Source organism: Nyctibius grandis, chromosome 18 (genome assembly GCF_013368605.1).
Source record: "Nyctibius grandis isolate bNycGra1 chromosome 18, bNycGra1.pri, whole genome shotgun sequence".
In the NCBI taxonomy this organism is placed as follows: Eukaryota; Metazoa; Chordata; class Aves; order Nyctibiiformes; family Nyctibiidae; genus Nyctibius; species Nyctibius grandis.
In genome coordinates this window covers 10456706-10477308 of record NC_090675.1, presented here as the reverse complement: position 1 = coordinate 10477308, position 20603 = coordinate 10456706, and the positions used below count along the sequence as shown (strand labels likewise).

Here is a 20603-nt window from a genome sequence, read left to right as displayed (position 1 = left end):
CCCTTGGTCCTTCCTTGGGGGAGAATTGTTCCCCAAAAGCAGCCGGGTCGTTCTCGCCGGTTCGGAGGGGCAGGCGGCTGCGTGGCGCAGCAGCTGCTCAGCCCAAGGTGCCCTTTTCTTATTATTCTTTTTTGAGCAGTTCTTCCTTTGCAAATGCCACGCAGTCGTGGGAGGACGGAGCGAGGAGCCTGAGCCTTGCAGTTTTCCGGAACAAAAGCAAAGGAGCCTCTTGCTGGTGCCCTTTATCCAGCTGCGTGGCTGACCTCAGCTCTTCGCTCTCCTGCCGCGCCGGTATTGAAACGCCGGCACCTTGTGTGGAGGGTTTGATCTGAGGCGGTTGTCTGCTGATTTAATTTTGAGAATTTACTCTCGTGTCATGGAGTATATATTGACCCTTTAAACTGCAGCAATACCTGCCTGTGTCTGCTGGGAGAGCCTGACTGTTTTCCGTGCCCAACCCATGATGCATGTGAACACCAAACGGGCGTGCGGGCTGATCATCCGTCTTGATGAGCGTCGATCACGGGGGCACGGCTAGAGAGCACGCTTTACAGTTAAACGAGGAGGGTATTTTCTACCCTAGACCGTAGGTGTTAACTTTCTCTTTCCCTTTCCACCTCCTGGTGCATCCCTCTCCCAGGCTGGTTGTTACAAGGGTGGGGTGAGATCTTGTTCTTCATGGAGCAGGAGGTGCCTTCAGGCGGTACCTTCAGGCATGGCCATCGCTCTTCCCAGCAAACCCCTCCAGAGAGGTAAGGAGGTAAAATCTGAGCAGTGTGTGTCTCAGACTACGGCTGTGTTCTGTGAATCTGGAGGGAGTTACTTCTTGGGAAACAAAAACCTCTCCTTGGGTGTGTTTGCAGCAGAGGAAATTGGAATAAGAGGAAATAATGAGTTAGAATTGACAGCTTTTGTTCTAGATGATTTTGAGCTTTAACGAGCTGAGCTGCAGTATGTCAGGTGAAAACTTTGTGGAAGGGACTAGAACGTTGGAGGGAAGAAGCATGGGACCTGGACCACAAGGAAGATTTAAGCAACTTGTCCAAACGTAAGAAGGCAGCAGAATCGGGGCTGAGCTTTCGAGTGCTGGCTGCTGGGTTCTGGTGCTAACAAATGAGTGGCTTTTCCTAGAGGCAGGATTAAACCCACAGGTCCCCATTCCCAGCTCTCAGGGTAATGACTTGAATTACCTTTGCAGACAGCAAGAAACTAGAAACATCTGTGGTTCGTTGTCTGAGCAATTAAAATGTCCTGGCCCCTCCGCTCGGCTCGTTCTGGGTGTCTGGAAAGTGGAGATCTGGTGACAGCGATGACAGGACTTGGTTTCAGGTCCCCCTCTCCACCCCTCCCCTGCAGGTGGTATTATTATTATTATTTTTATTATTTATTATGTGACTTGGCAGTCTGGGATGCGCGGTAGCTTCTTAAGTAACTTTTTCCCCTCTGATTACAAGGGATGTGCGAATAAAGCAGAGCGGTATTGATTCACACCAATCTGTGCATCGACTGTGTGGGAGCCACTTGCAATTCCCAGCAGCACCAGAAAGCTTTGCAACAGGGAGAAATATGACCAGGCAAGTTGAGAAAATAAATTAAACTAGTGTCAACTTTTCTTGTTTCTTCCATCATTATTAATGGATGGAATGGGGCTCGTTTATCAAGAAGAGGAAAAATTAATTGACACGGGCTTTAATGTTATTATGCCTGGCTTGTCTGGTCACATTTCTTCATTTTTAATTTTTTTTACTTTTTGAAAGGCGTTTTATTACAGTTTACAGGACCAGCTGCCAGGACTACTGGTACAAACAAGGAAGCAGGTGCATAAATAATGCCACAGCAGGACTGGACCTTTCTCTGTTTCAAAGCTGAAGTGACTTAAAAATGGGGATAAGAGAAGAGGGAAGCACAAATGAGCAGGTCAGGTGCTGAGACCAGGAATAGGACCAGGCTCCTCCAGCTCTCGTTCCAGTGCCTTCATCCACCAGAGCATCCTTCCCGGGGGCGAGGCACCCGCTGCGGCCGGGGTCCCGTGTGCCCCTCGGAGCCCGCCGGGGCCTGACCCCAGCGTGAGCCCAGGTGAAACCTTCCTGGCGCTGGATGCGTCACCTGGTTTTGTTTGGTTTTGTGCACGCACAGGCTTGAAAGAGCGAGTCCTTTAACCCGGTGAGCTGCTTCTGTGTGATTCTGCTGCTGAGTGACGTCCTCTGCGTGTGCGGACGCAGCTGCAATATAGATCGCTGTGCACAGATAAAACCCGTTGCTGCCAACTAGCAAGAGAAAGTAGATATATTTCATAGCAATGGTGTCGTCATCTCGGCTGTATTTTACCAAAGTTGACATAAAACCTCTCAAGTGACGACAAAGGTGTGAAATATAGTTGGTTTGAGTGTGGAAAAAAGCAAAATGCAGAACATCGGAGCACTGACATTTGGCATCTTCAGTACAACTGCTTAATATTATTTATGGCTTCTACCGATTTTTTTTTTTAAATTGTTTTAATCTTTTTATGGTTTCAGTCACTTTCTCTGAACAGCATTTCTCTTTGCGGAATACTGTGGCAGAAAGTGCTGCAGCTGAGCTCTGCTGCACGGAGCCGTCCACCCCCGGGCCTGGGCAGCTTGCTTGGCTAACGAGGCTCGGGATCAGCGGAGGCTTTTAGCTGTGACGAAGGTGTGTTGGGGGTTGCATCCAGTGCCGTCGGACACCAAGCACCTGGGCTGGCATCTGCAGGCACGTTGGAAATGTTTCCAGGGGAACTTGGAGTTATTTGGTACTTGAGACTTATCTTGCCTTGCACTAAGAAACGTATTTTGCCAGATTTTCTCTCCCCAGCACTGCCAAGGCCGCCACTAGCCCATGTCCCTCAGCACCACATCTACTCGTCTTTTAAATCCCCCCAGGGATGGGGACTCCACCACTGCCCTGGGCAGCCTGTGCCAGCGCTTGACAACCCTTTCGGGGAAGAAATTGTTCCTGATATCCAATGTAAGCCCCAGCCTTCATCCTCACCCCTCTGAGATGAAGCGTTGGCATCTCCACATCTTCATGGACAGGACGACTGGAAGCTGTAAAGCAGCTATGAGCGCAGTCGTGGGTAGCAGAAGATAAACCAGGGTGGTTTTCTGGATGCCCTGAGTGTCTCCTTGTGGCTGTGCACTTGGGGAGGTAGGAAGGAAGGTGGTTTGGTGATGGGGTGAGCGACCTTCAGCCATTTCTCTGAAATCGCAGGCCCAGGGCAAAAACCCGGCCTCTGGTCAGACACGGGAGACCCTCATGCACCGTTTTGGTGCCCGTTAACCTGTGGGTGAATGGCGTGAAACGGCTCCTTTTCCTGAGCAGGTGCTGAAGGAGGGGTTTCCACCTGAAGGTCGTGAACACATCTCAGCTTCCTTCAGTGATCGCTCTTGGCTCGGAGCCCCTCGTTTGGGGGCATCTGTTTGCCTCTTATTTTATTTTTCCCCTCTTCTTTGTCTTTTCTTTTACAGAAAAGATTATTCAAATGAATATTCAGTTTTATTCATTTGAATAAAAAACCCAAACCGTTTGACTCTGTTAAATGCTTATCTCTTAAATAGAGCTTGTTAGCTTCCAATAATAGCTTCATTCAGAAGGAAGCGGTATAATTTCATTTTAAAATGTGTGCTCCTTGACAACCGGAATCCTATTTATGTCACCATTTTAAACAGCCCTTCTTTGTTTTGTGTTAATCTTTTTCATGCACTTTCTGAGAACCATTTTTTTTGTTGACTCTTAGTGCCTCTCAGAAGAAATAATTGTCTATTTAGTCCAGGAAGGTTTTCTAAGAGTTTTGGTAATTTAAAAATGAGCATATATTCATTATGCTAACTAATAAGGCATGCACGCAGTAATATTTTTTGTATGTGCAATTATTAAAAGTTGGAATCTGATATTCAAGAAGTGAAACAAAAAAAAAAAGGACCAATTACCCATCACTTTTGTGAAGTTTTTAATTCTGGGGCATGTGATCTCTTGGGGATTGTTCATTTAAGGAGCGATGGCATCTCTTGAATAGCATCCTATGGGTTTTAAGTGCCTGGATGTGTGCAGAGTAAAATCCCCTGGTTGCTTCCCAGTCAGTTGAAGATGTCGGTCATCGTAAAGGTAAATATTGTGAGCCTTCAGCTCCGGATCGAGCGCCCTGCGTGGGCTCTGGGCCTGAACCTGCAGCCCCCCGCGCGCCGGAGCTGCCCACCCTGCCCGTCTGCCGGCTCCGGAGAGGAGGGATAAAAGCTGGTGGTGGTTTTCCTTACAGACCCCATCAGGACTGTTTCTTCCTGCCAAGCCAGCTGGACCAGCCTGTGCGAAATGGCGTAGATCGTGTAAAAACCTGCAAATGAGCGTTGACACCTATGGATTGTTATTTTATTCTTGTTATAGAATCCGTAAATACAGGAAGCTGGGTGACTATCTGATTTAATCGGACAAATAACTTCTTGACAAACCTGTGTTTAATCCATATGGAGGGGGATGAGAACGGGAAACTTGTTCCCGAGTCCAAATGTGTGATGACTGCAGCGGGCGTTCCCGCGGTGCGATGCGTATTAAGGCTCATCTCCTCTAAATTCCCTCCCTCTCCTCCATCCTGGCAGTGAGACCTGACAGAAGTTGAAAGAGAAACCCCTCAACTGCAGTGCTAATGAGTTACTGACGATGAAGACGTTGCTGGTGCTCAAACAATTAATGACTCGCAGACCCGGCCGTCCCGCTGTGCTGGGCAGAGCGGGTCCCCGCAGCACGCTGCGCCGGGATGCCTGGGATGCCGTATGCCACCAGTTAACCACAAGAATTTTAGTTTTAACTGCAGGTCTGTTTAAGGTAGCTTTAGACGGAGTGATTTAGAAGGCAAATGAAAGACTTAAAAAACTCTTCGAGCTGCTTTAAATGCAAAGTACAATAGTGTTGTGAGTGCTGGGTTTGAGCGAGATGTGCTGTCGGGTGGTGTGTAACGCCTCGGAGGAGGTCTAGAAACCATTTCTGGTGGGTTTTCCCCCAGTAAGAGGGTCCAAAGAGGGATGGGAGCATTCCCTATTGCTACGTGTACTGTGCATTCCTGGGAGCTGCTCAGACCTCCCCTTGAAATGCAGTTTACAGCTGCAAATACTGTAGGCTGCAAAATGTATCTTGTACCTGTAGGTTGCCGAAAACCCCGTTTAGCACATTAGGTTGGGTTTTGTTTGTTAGCTTGATATTTTTATTTATTTTGAAGGAAGGAGCAGGGAACATGGATGTGAATAACCGTGGTGGGCTGCCAGCTTGCTGCGTGGCCCCAGCAGAGCAGACCCAGTGTACAGCTACGGGCAGGCAGCAGGCATCAAACGACCCTGAACCAGCCCAGACCCACGGCTCCTTTGAAGCGGCAGCAGAGGAGAGAGGAATGATTAGATCAGAGGCTTTAACGTGGCGGTTATTGGAGGCCTCAGGATGTCCTGATGAGGTATTAGAGGAAGTAATTCAGGAAGAAAGGGACAAATAACCACCTCCGGAGCCCGACGGAGCTGCGGTGGCCGCACGTGTGTGCTCATGGTTCGTTTGTGCTCACGGCGAATGGCAACGCAACGTGCTGCGTGTGGGGCAGCGTTGTGTGGTCTTCCTCACCGGGGGTAAATGAGGAATCATCTTCCGTCCCCCCAGATTTTTATTTTTTTGGGTCATGTAATGAGTCAGCCCTAATGGAGAAGTGCTGTGGAATTAAACAAGAGATAAAATCAATACGGTTCCATAGAAATATAATTGGGTTTTGTAAAGATTGCTCTTAAAAACCTATAAGGTGTAAAAGGAAATACAGCCTTATTGTAGTTTCTGAGCCATCGTGTAACCGGGGTGTAACTATCCATTAAATTCTGCAGGATGGATCAAAAAATCCATAAGGAGGTTTTAATTCTCCATTAAATCCTATGGAAGAGCTGGAACAGAACCGTATTAATTTTCCCTGAGACAATGCTTCTTCCCTCCATTAGTCTGTAATAAGTTCAGCAGCAGCTTCATGGGCAGCAGGTGTATTTATACGTGCGTATTTTTATGAAAGTTTTCCAGAGTCCAAATGGCTCAGTAGTGCTTTATTAAAATGAAATCCGTTTAACTTAACTAATATCTTCCTTTCCCCCCTCCCTTGTTTGTTTCTTTATTAAACAGGATTTGGCTTCGTAACTTTTGAAAATGAAGACGTGGTGGAAAAAGTCTGTGAAATTCATTTCCACGAAATCAATAATAAAATGGTAAGTTGGTTTTGTTCCGCAGCGGTGGCGAGCTCTTTGTCACTGACACATGCCATGCCGGGGTGGTGGCCCTTTGGGACAGCCTTCTCCGTGAGGTTAACTGGGTGCTGGGCACACTGTGCCTGGCGGAGGTGTCATGGGGACAGGGTGCTGAGCCTTGACCGTGGCTTGCTGGGACCCCACTCCTGTCCTCCACTGAGCACAGGTGGCATCTGCAGGCTCAGGCGGCCGCCCTGGGGCACGCTGTGGGGTGGGAAGCCAAAGGGCTGACGAGGTGTGAAGGAACCTGCCCAGCATCTTGCCCTGCCGTGGAGGAGCCCTCCTCCTCCTTGTCCCCCTGCTCCGGGGAGGAGCCGTGGCTGACCGGCTGCGTGAGGGGTTTCAGGAGAGAGGTGGGCTGGCGTAGCCATCGTGACCCTGTGCTCCCGAAATAGCCGTCCTGGTCGAGCTCCCGAGTCTGCCACTGATGACAGCTGCCTGCTGGACCGTGGCCCCAGGGTGTTGTGGCTCCCCGCCATCGAGCCGCAATCGCTTTCCACCCAGCCCAACGCAGGAGCCAGACCTGGGCTGAGGTTTCTCCTAAATGACAGTCAGGTCCCAGGTTGCGGGTTGCCCTGTCAGTAAAGCCACTGAGCCAGATGAAAAAGGGCATTTGTATTTCAATCGATGCAGCAACTTTGATATTTTCAGCTAAAATATTCTTTTTCCCTTTGTCAAAACACCTTTTGCTTCTCAAATGTGTATTCAGATATGCATTGTATATTGGTCTGATATGTGTTCACAGACTTTAAATTCAATAATAGAGCTTTTAGTGTGGATAAGATCAAAGCAATCTCTTTGGCATATGCTGTAAGCCTGATTCAATATTTGACTTGCTAATTTTTCCCAGGGCACTGAAATTATATTCCTCATATTGTTCCTCACTGCAATATGGATCTGAACTAAAAGCGAGGGTCCCCTTGGCAAACGGAGCGGTGGGCTGGCAGGGCAGGGCCGGGCAGCCCTGGTGCTGGGGTGTCCCCCAGACCCGGCAGCGGGGCCGAGCGCGTGGTTTGGTGTGTCCTGGCAGGGTCTGTGCTCCTGTGCTGAGCAAATCTCACCCTGCGAGGCGTTGGGAGGGTTTCTTCCCAGGTGAAAGGCTGCACGGGGAGGTGACAGCAGTGCAGGGGATGTGGAGGGTGGACAGGGCGAAAACACTCCGGGAACATCACAAAGAGCATGAGAAACAGCGTAGGCTGTTGGTGGTTTGTTGTTGTGGGTAATTAAAGTATATTCTTCCGGCTCTCTGCGCCTGCTTGGGGCATGGTCCGGGTGCCGCGATGCTTTGAGCATCCTCTTGTCACTTCTACAGCATGAGTTTTAAAAGCAGCCCACGAGGGAGAAGCTGAGACACGATCCTGTCTTGGGACGGACTCATCGCGTTGCTGATGAATTACCAAACCCCTGCAGGGGCCGGAGAGCTTGTGCAGGCGTGTGGGACAGCGAGCTGGTGCCGGGGGTGACCCACAGCAGCGGGCTGGGGGCCAGCGTTGGGCACCGAGGTGCTTCCCGCAGTGCTGACCGCTCCTCTTCGTTTTTACCATGTCCCCTCTAGCGTTGAGCTGCGAAGGGGACGGGCTCTCAGCCCCGGCTCCAGGCGATGGGGTTTGCAGCTGCTCGGTGAGCTGGGACCGGGACGCCCCGTCCCCATCCCCATCCCCAGGCTGCTTGGCTGGGGCATCCGTGGCTCTGCGGGCCCTAACCCACCCCGAGCTCGCTCTTTCTCATCTCCTCAGTGCTGTCATCTCCCCAAACGCAGGGGCAGGCAGAGGGTACCGGGGCTGCTGCTGTTCACGAGCCTATTTCCAGCCTCCCGTCTCCCTGGCAGGCTATTTTTAGCCCACCCGTTCTGCTTCTGTTGCCATCCGTAAAGCTTAGAATGTCAAATGTAATATTAAACGAGCAGCGTGAAAGCAGAAAGAAAATGCCAGTGAGGTATTTAATAAATGAAACTTGGAATTTACGTGGGAGGCCAAAGATGCTCTCCAAACATCGCGGGGGGGGACAAATGAAACCCAAACAAGCTACTCCCGGAATATTGTTCCTTTGACACAAGCAGGCTGCTTTACAAAGAGAAACCTGGTTTTCTAAGGGGGTGCAGAAGGAACTGGGAAAGAATGTGATGAAGTCATTTATTTGCCTGTAGGTCCCGCTGTGACAGAGCCGTTCCCATCACGGTGTGGTGGGATGAGCCGAGCCCAGCCCGGGCACTTTGCGCTGCAGCCAGAGCCCAAGTCAGACCCTGGAACAGCTGACAAAAATGTTGGGCTGGTTTAAAATAGGCTTGGACGCTGCGTAGCACCTGCGGCTGTTTCTCTTTCTCACGGTGGGGTTTTGTGTTTTTTTTTATTGTGGGGTTTTTTAATGTATCAGCACTCTTCAGGCTTCTCCCCGCCCTGGCAGCCTGCGCTGTGTGGTGACGTTCTAGATGTGTGTATCACACACCACGTGCCTTTGGGTTTTCATCCAAATATTTCATGGTCTAAGGCACCTCCAGCCCTGGAAAGACTTAAGCTGTGCACCACATGCAGAAGGCAGGAGGGAGCACAAGACCACCCGTGCCCGAGGTCCCTGCAGTAACCGGGAGCGGAGGAAGCACAACATGCAACCACCAAACCACCTCCTGGCATGGACACTCTGGGAAGCCACTGGGTCCTTTGCCAGCTAGACGCCACGGAAGGGAGATGCGGTGCTGGGCCTCATGCGTGATCCTGCTGCCTCTTCACCTGGTGTCTTACTGGTGGTGGCAATGGGTTTGCTGGCTGCGTTGGGGCGATAGGACAAGAGGACTCAGCCTCAAGCTTCGCCAGGGGAGGTTCAGGTTGGACATTAGGAAGCATTTCTTCTCAGCAAGGGTCATTAGCCATTGGAAGGGGCTGCCCAGGGAGGTGGTGGAGTCACCATCTCTGGAGGGGTTTAAGAAAAGACTGGACGTGGCACTTAGTGCCATGGTCTAGTTGCCAGGGTGGTGTCAGGGCAATGATTGGACTCGATGATCCCCGAGGGCTCTTCCAACCTCATTGATTCTGTGATACCCGGAGCGTAGTGCAGGGTGGTGCAGGTCGTGCCTGTGAATACAGGTTTCTCTGTTAGAGGAGCGGTGGTTTTGGCTTGCCGTGGCACGAAGGACACGGCGTCCCCAAGGTAATCGAATCTCAACCGTCAATCGCACGGTGCTGGCAAGACAAAGTTGCCTTGTCTTTGGGTGGTAAAATGGGGTTTTGTGCATTGTGAATGTGTGCGCGTTCTGCTTTCCTCAGCAGAGCGCTGGTTTCCCTGGAAGGCTGAGCCGTGGGGTTTGGGGACATCCTGGTGCTGAGAGCTGACAGCCGGGTTTGTTGCGCTGGGTATAAGAGGCTTTTCACTCCCCATCGCCGCCGTCCGGGGTTCTGATGGCTTTGACTGCTCACCTTCACCCCAGAGTACCCCAGTGTAATGTTAATTCTCCAAACTAGACTAAACAAAAATAGGGAATTTTAGTTTCCCTGCTTTTTTTTTCTTTTTTTTTTTTAGCCTTAGAGTTAAAACTCTCTTTGTTAGGCTGCTGAAAGTGAAGCACATCCCTTATACAGGGGAGGTGGAAAAAATCTGGAAAATATTAAGATGTACAGAAATGCTGAACTGAAACTTTGTGCCAGACCCAGATGTACGTACAAAGCCCCCGCGTCGGGCAGCTCTTGGGGGTGGCTGGCGCAGAGCTGGGCTCCTGGTCACGTCCCCTACACATCATCCTTGCCACGGGGAAAGAGTCTTTGCTGGATAACAGAGAACGGTTTAGCCTTCGATATTGGGGTATGTTTGTTTACAAAGGCTTAGGAATTATTTTGCTTTCCTACCGGTGACTTTTTCTTCCCCTTTAAATCCCAGTTAAAACTGCTCTGCAGCTCGCTGCCATCCCCTTTGTATCCTCGTGTGCTGTGAAAATCGTAAATTACGCGAGTCTTTCGGAGAGCAGCAGTAGGCTGTTTGTGGTTGCAAAAGCTAATTACTGGGTTATTGTTTCTAACGGTGCTAATCCAAACTTCATTTTCCTGTTAATTGTCCGTTAGATTGTTTTTATCATCCTGACTGCTTGCAGCACAAGTGGCTGTGAGGTGTAACCAATGCCACCGCCGCGACACTCGGAGTGGTGGTGAACCCGAAAAACGTGGGCGTGAAATGGAGTGACGCCAGTCCCTGGGCTGGGGGAATGAGGCTGGCTACTCCTGTTAAACGCCCCTCGGACTAAAAATGATCAAAAGACAGTTTGAGAGGGTATTGCTGAGGTGCTGCGCGCAGGTCGGCAGCGTCTGAGCGTTGTGAGCAAGTGGAGTAACTCCGGTCTGCGGAGGTTTGCAGCAGAACGGGGAGAAGTAGGTGGGTTTGTTTAAAACACTCCTATTGCAGCCAGTTAACCTTCCTGTTACCTGAATGGAAATCGTATAAACCTGAAATCCTCGCTGATGGGGTTGCCTAGGAACAGGCGGTTGGTTTTCATAAGACAATGAACACACAGGCACTGATCGGGCTATTAGGCACCGGGACGTTCAGCCGCGTTATCCTGCACACCCGGGTGTGCCCGGGGCACGTGCCTGCTTGTGCCAGCGATGGAGGTGACGCGGGGGACACAACCCTGCTCAGAGCCCACCCTCCTGGTCTGCCATGGCCAGCAGCCCCGGTCCTGAGCTGCTGGCGGTGGGCACGGAGGGCGGTGGGCACGGAGGGCAGCGGGGCTGCGCGTGGCCATGCCACCGTGTCTGCCGGGAGCATGGTCCCAGCTTGGGGCACCCCTGCTCCCACTCGGGTCTGGCCAGGCAAGGGCTGGGGGAGCGTAAATGTGCAAAGAGGACAAGGAACTGGTTGAAGAGCAAAGTTAGAAGCATAAAGCTCAAAGCTCTAGGTTCAGCCCAAGACCTTTACCCTTAGCAATTCTTGTCGTGCAGACGGTGGCACAGCTCAGAGCTTCCCCCACCCTGTGCAGGGCTGCACCTCGTATCCGCACGTGTTCCTTTCACTCGGAGCACGGACGAAGGTGTGAAGCCATGGGGATGGGCTGGGACAGCTCCGGCTGGCTCCACATTGGCTTACCGGCACCAAGGGGAGCGTGGGGCAGTCTGCTGGGGGGGCAGGTTGGCAGTGCCAGAGCCGGAGAACAGGGAAAAGTGGTTTATTTCTCCCTTTTCCCAACCAAAAAGAGGGTGGGAACCAGCACCCAGCGGTCCTGGGGTCCTGCGGGGCTGGGTCCCCGCCTGTCCCAGGGGGCTGGCGGAGGCTCGCAGCGTGGTTCGAGTGGCATTCAGCAACTTCAAAAGGCGGCAGGAGTGACTGGAAGTGAAAGAATGCAGGTCCTTTATTAATAGGGTTTACAGAAATTTTCTGCTGGGTAGAAATATTGATTCTTTATTCCTATTTTAAAAGGAGCTTTTTGTAATGATCACCTAGAGTCATTTTCTGTTATCAATTGCAATAGGGCTGTGCCGGAGACCTCCCTCCATCCCACGGAGAGGGAACGCGGCCCCCGTTTTCCTTCTTAAACTTCTTAAATCAGCGTTTCTGTCATCTCCCCAGCGGGGTTCCGCTATGTGTGCTTAAAGAGACATACACGTTTGCTCTTTTAAATCCGTTTACGCTGTTCTGAAAGTTCACCTGCGAGGGGGAGGCGGTGCGGGGAGGCGAGCGCTAAAAATAAAACTCCCCCTTAAGTAGATCAGTTCTGCATTTGACATTTACATGGAATTCATTTGCATCTCATTTGTACATGTTTCTGCTCAATAGGTAGAATGTAAGAAAGCACAACCTAAAGAAGTGATGTTTCCACCAGGGACGAGAGGAAGGGCACGTGGATTACCGTATACCATGGACGCTTTTATGCTAGGGATGGGAATGTTGGGTAAGTGCCGGAGCCCCCCGTCCCCCGGAGCCAGCCGCTCCCCTGTCACCTCCCTCCTTTCCCAACGCTTAAGCCTTAGGGGTGAGCAAATCCCTGCGCCCGTGTGGGTGCGAGTCTCAAACTTTAGCAGGGGTGGAGTGGGGAAAATAACCCTGTCTGTGGTAAATGATTAACCCCCCCACACGCACACTTCCTGGAATATAAAAATTTGCATTTAAATGGATGTTTTAAATAGCCTGTTTTACTCTTACTCGCAAAAATAGAATGATGAAAGACGCAGTGTGTTCATTCTGACTAAAAATGATCTCTCCCCTTTTTTAGAGGAATTGAGTCACACATTATTCCCCTTCTTTTAAAGGTATCTTTGACAGTTCAGCATAGATAATTGAAAATCTTGCTGGTTCTTAAATGGCATGCGAGATGGAGGAAGAGGGGAGATGCGTAACTGCGTAGGTCACAACAATAATTACAAGTTTCAAGGAGATGGAACGGTATTTTAGTCCAGAGTATTGTGTCCAGAAAATACAAATTAAATGGGATAAATGATATTTAATGGCAAAATTCTACTTGTGCATGAGGTCTGTTTAGTTACAATTGGCTCTCATTTGTTTCTGCATAGATAGTTCTTCTTTCTATATAACACGACAACCTCTTGATACTCTGTCCTCAGATTTACTAAGCCAAAACGCTGCTAATCCATTGCCAACGTGTTTTTGTAAAACCCCACGTATTTTCGACTTTCTGCTCCCTTTGTATCATGGGACTTTCCCTCTGTGGGCACCTGGAGGTGTTCCCAGGCAGGGATGAGCCTTTCCTGGGCCAGCGTCCCCAGTACACGGCCTCTCTGGGATGCTTTGGGTTTCCATCCTGGCTTTAGATGATCCTGGAAGCTGGTCTCAAAACCCAGCCTGGAGAGCTGGTGCTCGCTTGTCCTGAGCTGGGCTGAGCAGGTCCACGGGCTGTGTGAGATGCTGGAGGACCCCGGGGCTCCTGGAGGGTGGGCGTCAGGGCAGAGGGCTCGGTTCCCGTGAGTGCCAGGCTGTCACGCTGCGGTGTCTGACTTCAGGCACCGCTTGATTTGATAGGGAAAACTTCCCTGCCACGTTTGCTTTATCTCTGAATTAATAGTACTTCTGCTCGTGTGGCCGGAGCAATCCATTTCTGGGATGCGTAATTCGGTTATTCCAGCTGATCATCTATTTCTCTGTCCCCGCACTCCACCGCCACCCTGCCCCGGAGTGTTTGGAAATTACATTTCATGGTTAAAATATTTATCTTCTTCTAGTCAGGCTGTGATTTCGTTACCTATGTGTTCCCAGCGTGCTCGGGCACATGTACGTTATTCCTGTTGTTTCTCTCTCTCTTTTCCGCGTGTGGTGCCTGAGGTTTGGGGTGGGGAGGTGGCACGTGCCACCTTGCTTGGCTGGTCCCACACGGCTGCTGGAGGAGAGAGCCCAGGTCACCCCGAGCATCCCTCTTCTGCTCAGGGCAGAGTTGCCTCAACCCTTCTCCTCGCAGCCGGGCAAGGAGTGAACGGAGCTGGAGTCCACCCCAGTGACCTGAAAGGAAAATTCAGCCTGGCGTGAGTCGCTCCCACCAGGGCCACCTCTGGAAAAAGACCATTTCCAGCCGTAAGGAGTAAGGGAAGAAGCCCCCAGTGCACGGATCTGTGGGTGCCTGTCGGCAAATCCCCGTCCTGCCGCGGTGGGGTGGGTCGGGTCACCCTGACCGGCTCTGCTCCGGCCGGCCTCGCAACGTGCTCTTACTAGATTTCAAATCAGGGTGCCTTGCTCAGAATTAGTGATTGATTCGTGTTGAAGGCCAGATGCTTCATTATCTGCTCCAGCTGTTTTTTTCACCTTCCAAGTTCCTGCTCGCTACAGTGGCACCGTGTTCAATAACGAAGCGCTAAACAAAGGGATTGCAACACCCGAGAGCAAGGCTGGATGGATCCCTGCTTTCAAAGGCGGCCTGTAAGAGTTGGCTTCAAGGGGGCTGGTGGGCAGCGGCTCACTGGGGAGCCCCAGTCTCTCCTTCCCAAGCCCCCAGGAGCTGCTCGGCGTAATTAACCCACCCCACGACGAGGCGCACACAGCGACGTGCCGGAGGCAGCGTCTGCGGTGGCCGAGCGCTGTGCTGGGATCCCAGGAGGCCGGTGTCAGCCCTGCCCCGTTCCTGCTTCTAGACGCCAAGCTGGACTGAAACAGAGCGGTTGGGGCTGCTCTTGGAGGGGTTTTATACCTGTTTCCAGAAGCCCTTGTTCAAGGTCACCTTCTCCAGATGCGGTGCATGGGCAGAGGAATGAACACGCGAGACAAGCCAAAGGGAAGAGCGGGGAGCGGCTCCCTCCAAAGCTATTAGGGAAGTTGGTCTTTTTCATTAATCACAGCCTCCCCGAGGAGCCTGCAGCAGCCGGGGTCTAAAGGTGCGTAGGCAGCCGCTTCTGTGATGATTTGGTTGATTGGAACAAAATTAAAGTGTTCTTCTGAAAGGATTCTTTGACTCCGAGAGCACGGGCAAGCTGAGCCTTTTGCCAGGGCTGCTTCTGGGCTGTCTGGAGCTTGGTCTGGTGACGGGACACGTGTAGTCCTGGAGGAGATCAGGGACATTAATTAGCCCCTCCGGAGTGGTTTCAGTTTGGTGACCGGGGGAGATCAGGGACATTAATTAGCCACTCCGGAGTGGTTTCAGTTTGGTGACCTCTCTCCCTGGCAGCCCACCTGGCAGGAGGAGCTGCTCCCCAGCCCCGGGGATGCTCGTGAACAGGCACCCCGTCCCCCTGAGCAGGCAAGGCACATGGCTGCGGCCGAGTGGGAGCAGGTTGGTGGCCCAGAAGCTTGCCATGAGCCCAGAAGCCTCACCGCTGTCCCCTGGTCCTGGTGTGCACGCCAGGAGCCCTGTCACCCAGGGGCGTGTGGGTGTTGCTGTGTTGCCCCACGGCTGTTTGCCCTCCGTTCAGGTCTGTACCTGAAAACGTGAAAAAAAGAGAGAAAAGAAGAAAGCAACTGATGAGGAACAGCATTAACAGGAGGTCATCTCTGTCTCCCCTCCCCTCTGGAGCAGCTCTCTGTGTCTGGGACATCGCAGTGGTCCCAGCTCTGCGTCACTGCACGCGTTCAGCCTAGGTGGGCTGAACCCAGGCGTGAAAGAAGCCCGTGCCCTTCAGAGAAAGTCATTCCTTTTTTCCATCAGACTCTGTTTAATAGAGCAGCAGCTGCCTCTGAGACGGGGTCCAGGAAGGGGAGCCCTTCGTCAGCACGGGCTGGCACCGCTTCCCGGCCCCCCGGGCTCCTACGCAGGAGGAGGACACAGGTCAGCTTCGCTGGACCAAGGGAGAAACTTCTACAGCAGATGTGTTTCTTCTCCGTAGCTGCTCCCTGGTATGTGCCCACCCCCCGGGTCTGTAGGAGGTGATTTTTGGTTTGCATTCCCTCGTGCCACAGGTGCTGATGTCAAGGTCACAGCACGTTTCTTCTGAGAAGGGCCCTAGCTGTTTTTGTTGCAGCATGGGGCTGTGCTTTGGCAGAAGGAGTGTACCTTTCCCTGTGAAGGACCTCACATTCCTTGCTCCGAGCAACACTGGGAGACAATATTTTTTTTTGCGTTTACTGGAACATTAGAATTAATTTTGAAAGCCGAAGTCCCCAGGCCCCACTGTGCTCAGTGTTCCCACATATTAACCATGAGCTTTGTCCATCTCAGATTGTCAACTTTAAGAACGAGAAGATGTTTCCATAGCCTGGTTCAGTGGTTGTGGACACTTCCCCGCTTGGAGCAGAGAAGCTGTTTCTCCCTCTGGAGGTGCTGGTGGGATGGAGGGGAGTCAAGAGTCCAGCTTGGGTCTCCTGCCTCTCCAGTGACCTTGGGCTTGCACCGTGGCAAGCTGCTGGGTCTCCAGGGCCACGGTTCTCCTGTGCAGAGTAGAAGGTAGGGCACTTTGCCTGGTCTCCCCTTCTGTAGAATGCCCTGAGCTGTACCATGGGCCCACCAGGATGGGCTTCAAGCACCAGGGACGCTGTGATGCCCTCAGGTACGCTGGCAGTAAAAAGGTCGGTGTTAGCTGTTTGCAGTGGTTCTCCTGGAAGCGGAGCCTTTGCTTCGTCCCTGGAAGGTCACCCAGCCCGCGGGGTGGGTGCGTCGGACCTGCTGCTGTTGGTGTTGCACAGGGGCTGGGTGGCAGTGGTGGTGTCAAGGTTGTTGGTTTGAGTTCTGCTTCCGTGAGCAGGAGGGTCGCGCTTGGGAGGAGGTGATCAGGCAAAACCTGGGTTTCTGGGTTAGCAACAAGGGATAATTGGAGAGATGGGTCATTCCCCAGGACTGCTGAAGCAAATAAACTGTTTGGTGCCCAGTGCAGGATGAGAATGGCATCTAATGGAAATGGTGGGTAGGTCAGCGTGGCCATAATTCGGCTTGATGAAGCATCCACACGGGCACGGTGTTAATGCGCTATTGATATTCAGCCAGGCAATTTCCCCCGCGCGGATCGGGCTCTGACTCGTTAGAGCAGAGCCGGGCACTGCAGCGGCAAATGAAGAGGAAAATTGAAGTAATGTTGTATTATAAATTTATGATTTCATCTGCCTGACCCGGAGAGCGTTGAGCGCTGGCGATGCAGGCGAGATCCCCCCAGGCAGCTCCGCCGGTGCCTTGGAGGCAAATCCCCCGGGGCAGGAGCATCCCCGGCCCCGCAGAGCGTCCCGGGGCAGGGCAGCCGAATGGATGCTGGCAGCTCCAAAACCACCGCGGGCACACGGGCGGCTGCCACCCACCACCCTGCGGGTCCCCAGCGCAGACCCCAGGCGCTGCCCTGCACATCAGTCCCCTGAAGCCCTGACCGTCGTGAGCTGACAGATCTGCTTCAGAGTCATTTGAATCAGAATAAAACTTATTTTTTCCCCTTGGTGAGGAGAGGGGCTGTGGCTGGACGCCGCAGAGCGGTTTTCCATGGTGGAGCTCGCCGTGGTGTTAACGAGGCTACTTAGCAAACAATCCATTTATCAGTATTGTTGTTCTTTAAAAAAAAAGGGGGAAAAAAGGTTTGTAAAGCTTAACTCTGAAAGATCTGATTTAATGACAGAGGTGATTAATTTCTAAGGGAATCTGGCTGTTGAGCCGTGAAATAAATACACAAGGGCTAAGCGGTGTGTACATACCGCTGAGAGCCGCGGCGTGCTGCCCGGGGATCGCAGGGCTGCTTCCCCTGGCACGGCTTAATCCCGTGATCAAAATTCATCCGAGCGTTTTTATCTTCCAGTTTGAGATTATGATTAATAGTACGTTATATGTATGTATAAATCTAATTGGAAACAGAGCAGAAAAATAGCTGTACGATAGCTGAGTATATGAAAGGGTAAATAAAAGGGGAGGTGGGAGACCCCCAGAAGGAGCATTCGGCTGCTAAACCTGTCCTGGGGTCCAGCCCTGCTACTGCTGAGATTCCCACTGACTGCAGGCGGAGTGAGAACAAACTTCTCAGGATGGTTTCTTGCTCTGGGGGCTGGAGGAGCCCGGGCTGACGCTGACAGCGGGAACGTTACGCAGCGTTTATCGCACTGGAACCACAAAGGGTCGTTCCTGTTTGTAAGAAAACTGAGCGAGGACATGCTGGGGATGGGAAGGGAGGTTACGATTTTAGGAGATCTTAGTGTGCAGGACGGCTTGTGGCATCGGCTGTATAGGTCGCAGCAAACAGCGGCGATGGGACCGGAGGGGACAGCTGTGGGTGGGTGCGAGGGCGCGTGTGACCCTGTGGCTGCTGCCAGCCCGCGCAGGACGTAGGCACGTGCCGTGCCAGCACCACAGCCCTCGGCTGGGCACCCATGGGTCCCTCCCAGCCGCCGCGTTAGAGCGGGCAGAGGTGCCATCAGCGCACGTACTTGGGCATCTTTATTAACAGCGGGGTCTCGAGTGGTGTTTTCCTCGTAATAAACCCTCAAAGCTGCCTGCGGTGGGGCGCGTGTCTCAGGAGTTGCTGTAGGAAGCGGTTCTCATACCTGGGTTTTACTTTCCTGAAAAATTAAAAGCTCTTTGACTCCGTGGCTCGTTGCTGTTGCTGCCTCTGACTCTTTGATGTGTTAACTGTTGTCCTTCACACTCCCGGGATAAAGAATTACTACTGCCTTAATCTCCAACTGTCAATAGCTCTGAAGCAAAGTACATTCATCGTGAGCTCTCCAAATGTCAGAGCAAACCCGGGCTATGTGTTCAGCCTCGGCGTTTGGCATTTACTCTTCCAGCTAACAAGTGTGCACAGCGCTTGGGCTCCGCACGCCGAAGTGCATGTTAATTACGGGGTGACAGGGCTCCTGCGCTGGGGCAGGCGAGCGCGAGGGGCTGCTGTTCAGGGTGAGACCGAAACCTTCCTGCGGTTTGGCACGAGCGGGATAAATCTTGGGGTTTTAACACCTTCCATAAAATGAGGTCTCCCCCGTCCTCTTTATCATTTTGCGTTGTATTTACGAACAAAAAGCCCTTATTAATCTTCAAACTTCTCTCTCTTTCTCTCTTTTTTCCCCCCATGTTTCTGTGATCAAGGTTACCCGAATTTTGTTGCAACGTATGGCCGAGGATATCCTGGATTTGCCCCCAGTTACAGCTATCAGTTCCCAGGTACGTACATTTCATTTGCAGATTTACATTTTTCCCCCCTCTTTCCTTCTTTATTTTTTTTTTCCTTTTTTTTTTAAATCCATAGCTGCAAGCTGAGACAGGCAAGTCTGCAGGGAGCATCTCACACAACAACAAATTATTTTTTTACTATTTTAAAATAGATACTTATATATACATACTTTAAATACATTTTTGCTAACATGGAAATTGGTACTGGTTATTTGAAAACAAACTTAAATTAAAACATAAAGCGACAGAGAGAATTTAAGAGCTGTTACCCTCGCTTTGATGGGTTTTTCCTTTCATATATATTATAGAGCTCTACACAGACACGCACACAGAGGCTCGCACACACCTTCCCACACTGTCCTGCGGTAAGTGTGTGTTCATTGCGAGCACAGTCTTGGGGTGAGAAGCCCAACCTTCCTGTGCTCGGTGTCGGTGTCTCTGGTGACCTTCACAGCAATAGTTTCCAGCCATGTGTCGATGGTTCGGTTTGGCTCCGGTTTGGTTCCCCCCCTCTCCTCGGCGTGGCTGGCAGCTGCCAGCGGTGGGACAGGGCAGCTCTGGCGAGTTTGTGGCTTCCCAACCGCTGGAGCCCACCCGGCCACGGCGGCCAGCAAGCCCCGTGTGCTGCGTGTTAAAGCCGTGATCATCGTGGGGGCCACACACGAGCGGTCCCGCTGCCGCGCTCCTCGGTGCCTTGGGGAGGGAGGGGTGGGAGCGCAGCTCTGCGCGGGGCAACGGGGGAACCCAGCAAAGCCCCCGCAGGGAGCGGGACGGGCGGGGAGGAAGGGCAAACACCCCCCTGGGAAGGGCTTGGGGAGGGGTGCGGGTGCGGAGGGATGTTGGGCTCTGCCAGCGGCACGCTGGGGCGAGGACACGGCCTCGTGTGTGGCACTGGGGCGTGAGGATGGGCCGTTGCGTTGGAAGCACAAGTGTTAGTGACATCTGTGGGCAAGCGGTGTCCTTGGGGCGGTGGTTTGTGTGCGGCTGGTTTTTGCAGGGCTGGTAACGCCAAGGGAAGCGGTGCTGTTAGGGCTGGGCTTCAGTTTCAGTTCACAAACGCTGGGGCTCTACTTGAAGCTCACCTGCCTCTTTCCCACCCGTGCTGCACCCCCCAAACCGAGCCAGGTCCCAAACAACCCGGGTGTCGGGGCTGACAGCGGGGCTGCCAGGGCAGCGTGCCGGGCAGGGGGCAGCAGCGACGGGTGACCTGGCTGCGGGGGGTGACAGGGAGCTGTGCCACCGTGGCACTGCCGGTGGGCAGGGGTCCGGGCTGGCGGGGGTCCGGGCCGGCAGGGCTGCAGGCGTTGGTTGTGTGTAAGCAGGAGGCTTCAGAAGGCGTTTGCGTGTTGTCTCACACTTTCCTCCCGGGTCCTCGCGACTCCTTGTACCAGCGGATTCATATGAAGCCCCCTGAACGGGAGGCACCTTTGATGAGTTAAATGATGGGAGTCAGCAGAGCTTAGGTGGCTTTAATGAGAAACGTGGCTAAAATGAACACGGCTGCCAGCAGAGGTACCCTTTGACTCCAGCCCTCGTTATATATATTTTTATTAAGGGCGTGTTTTTTCAGAACAAGCCTCCCAGTTATGTGCTGGTTGTTTCCAGTCTGTTGCAGAGGTTGAATATGCAGCAGCAAACCAAAGTGGATCGTCACCACTAAAAGCACCAGTCGGGAGCGGGTTGGGGTGTGAGGACGGGGCTGTGCCAGCAGTGCCAGGGGAACAGCGGTGCAGTAGGTGCCGCTCACAGAGTTGCGTCCTGCCGTGTCTCAGGGCTCGCTCCTCCTCCGGACACCCCTGGGAAGGAGCTGAGTGGGCAGCCTGAGCGACCAGCCGTGGGGA

General features: G+C 52.4%; 1 protein-coding gene across 18 annotated transcripts in view; it reads left to right on the top strand.

Moving 5' to 3' along the window:
• MSI2 (musashi RNA binding protein 2) overlaps positions 1–20603 on the top strand; it is a 215237-nt gene that overhangs the window by 161185 nt on the left and 33449 nt on the right. For all 18 annotated transcript variants that reach the window (XM_068415924.1, XM_068415922.1, XM_068415921.1 and 15 more), the window contains exons 8-10: positions 6154–6236; positions 12030–12144; positions 18679–18753. In XM_068415924.1, the coding sequence (XP_068272025.1) occupies positions 6154–6236; positions 12030–12144; positions 18679–18753 (273 nt within the window). The remainder of the gene's footprint in view (positions 1–6153; positions 6237–12029; positions 12145–18678; positions 18754–20603) is intronic.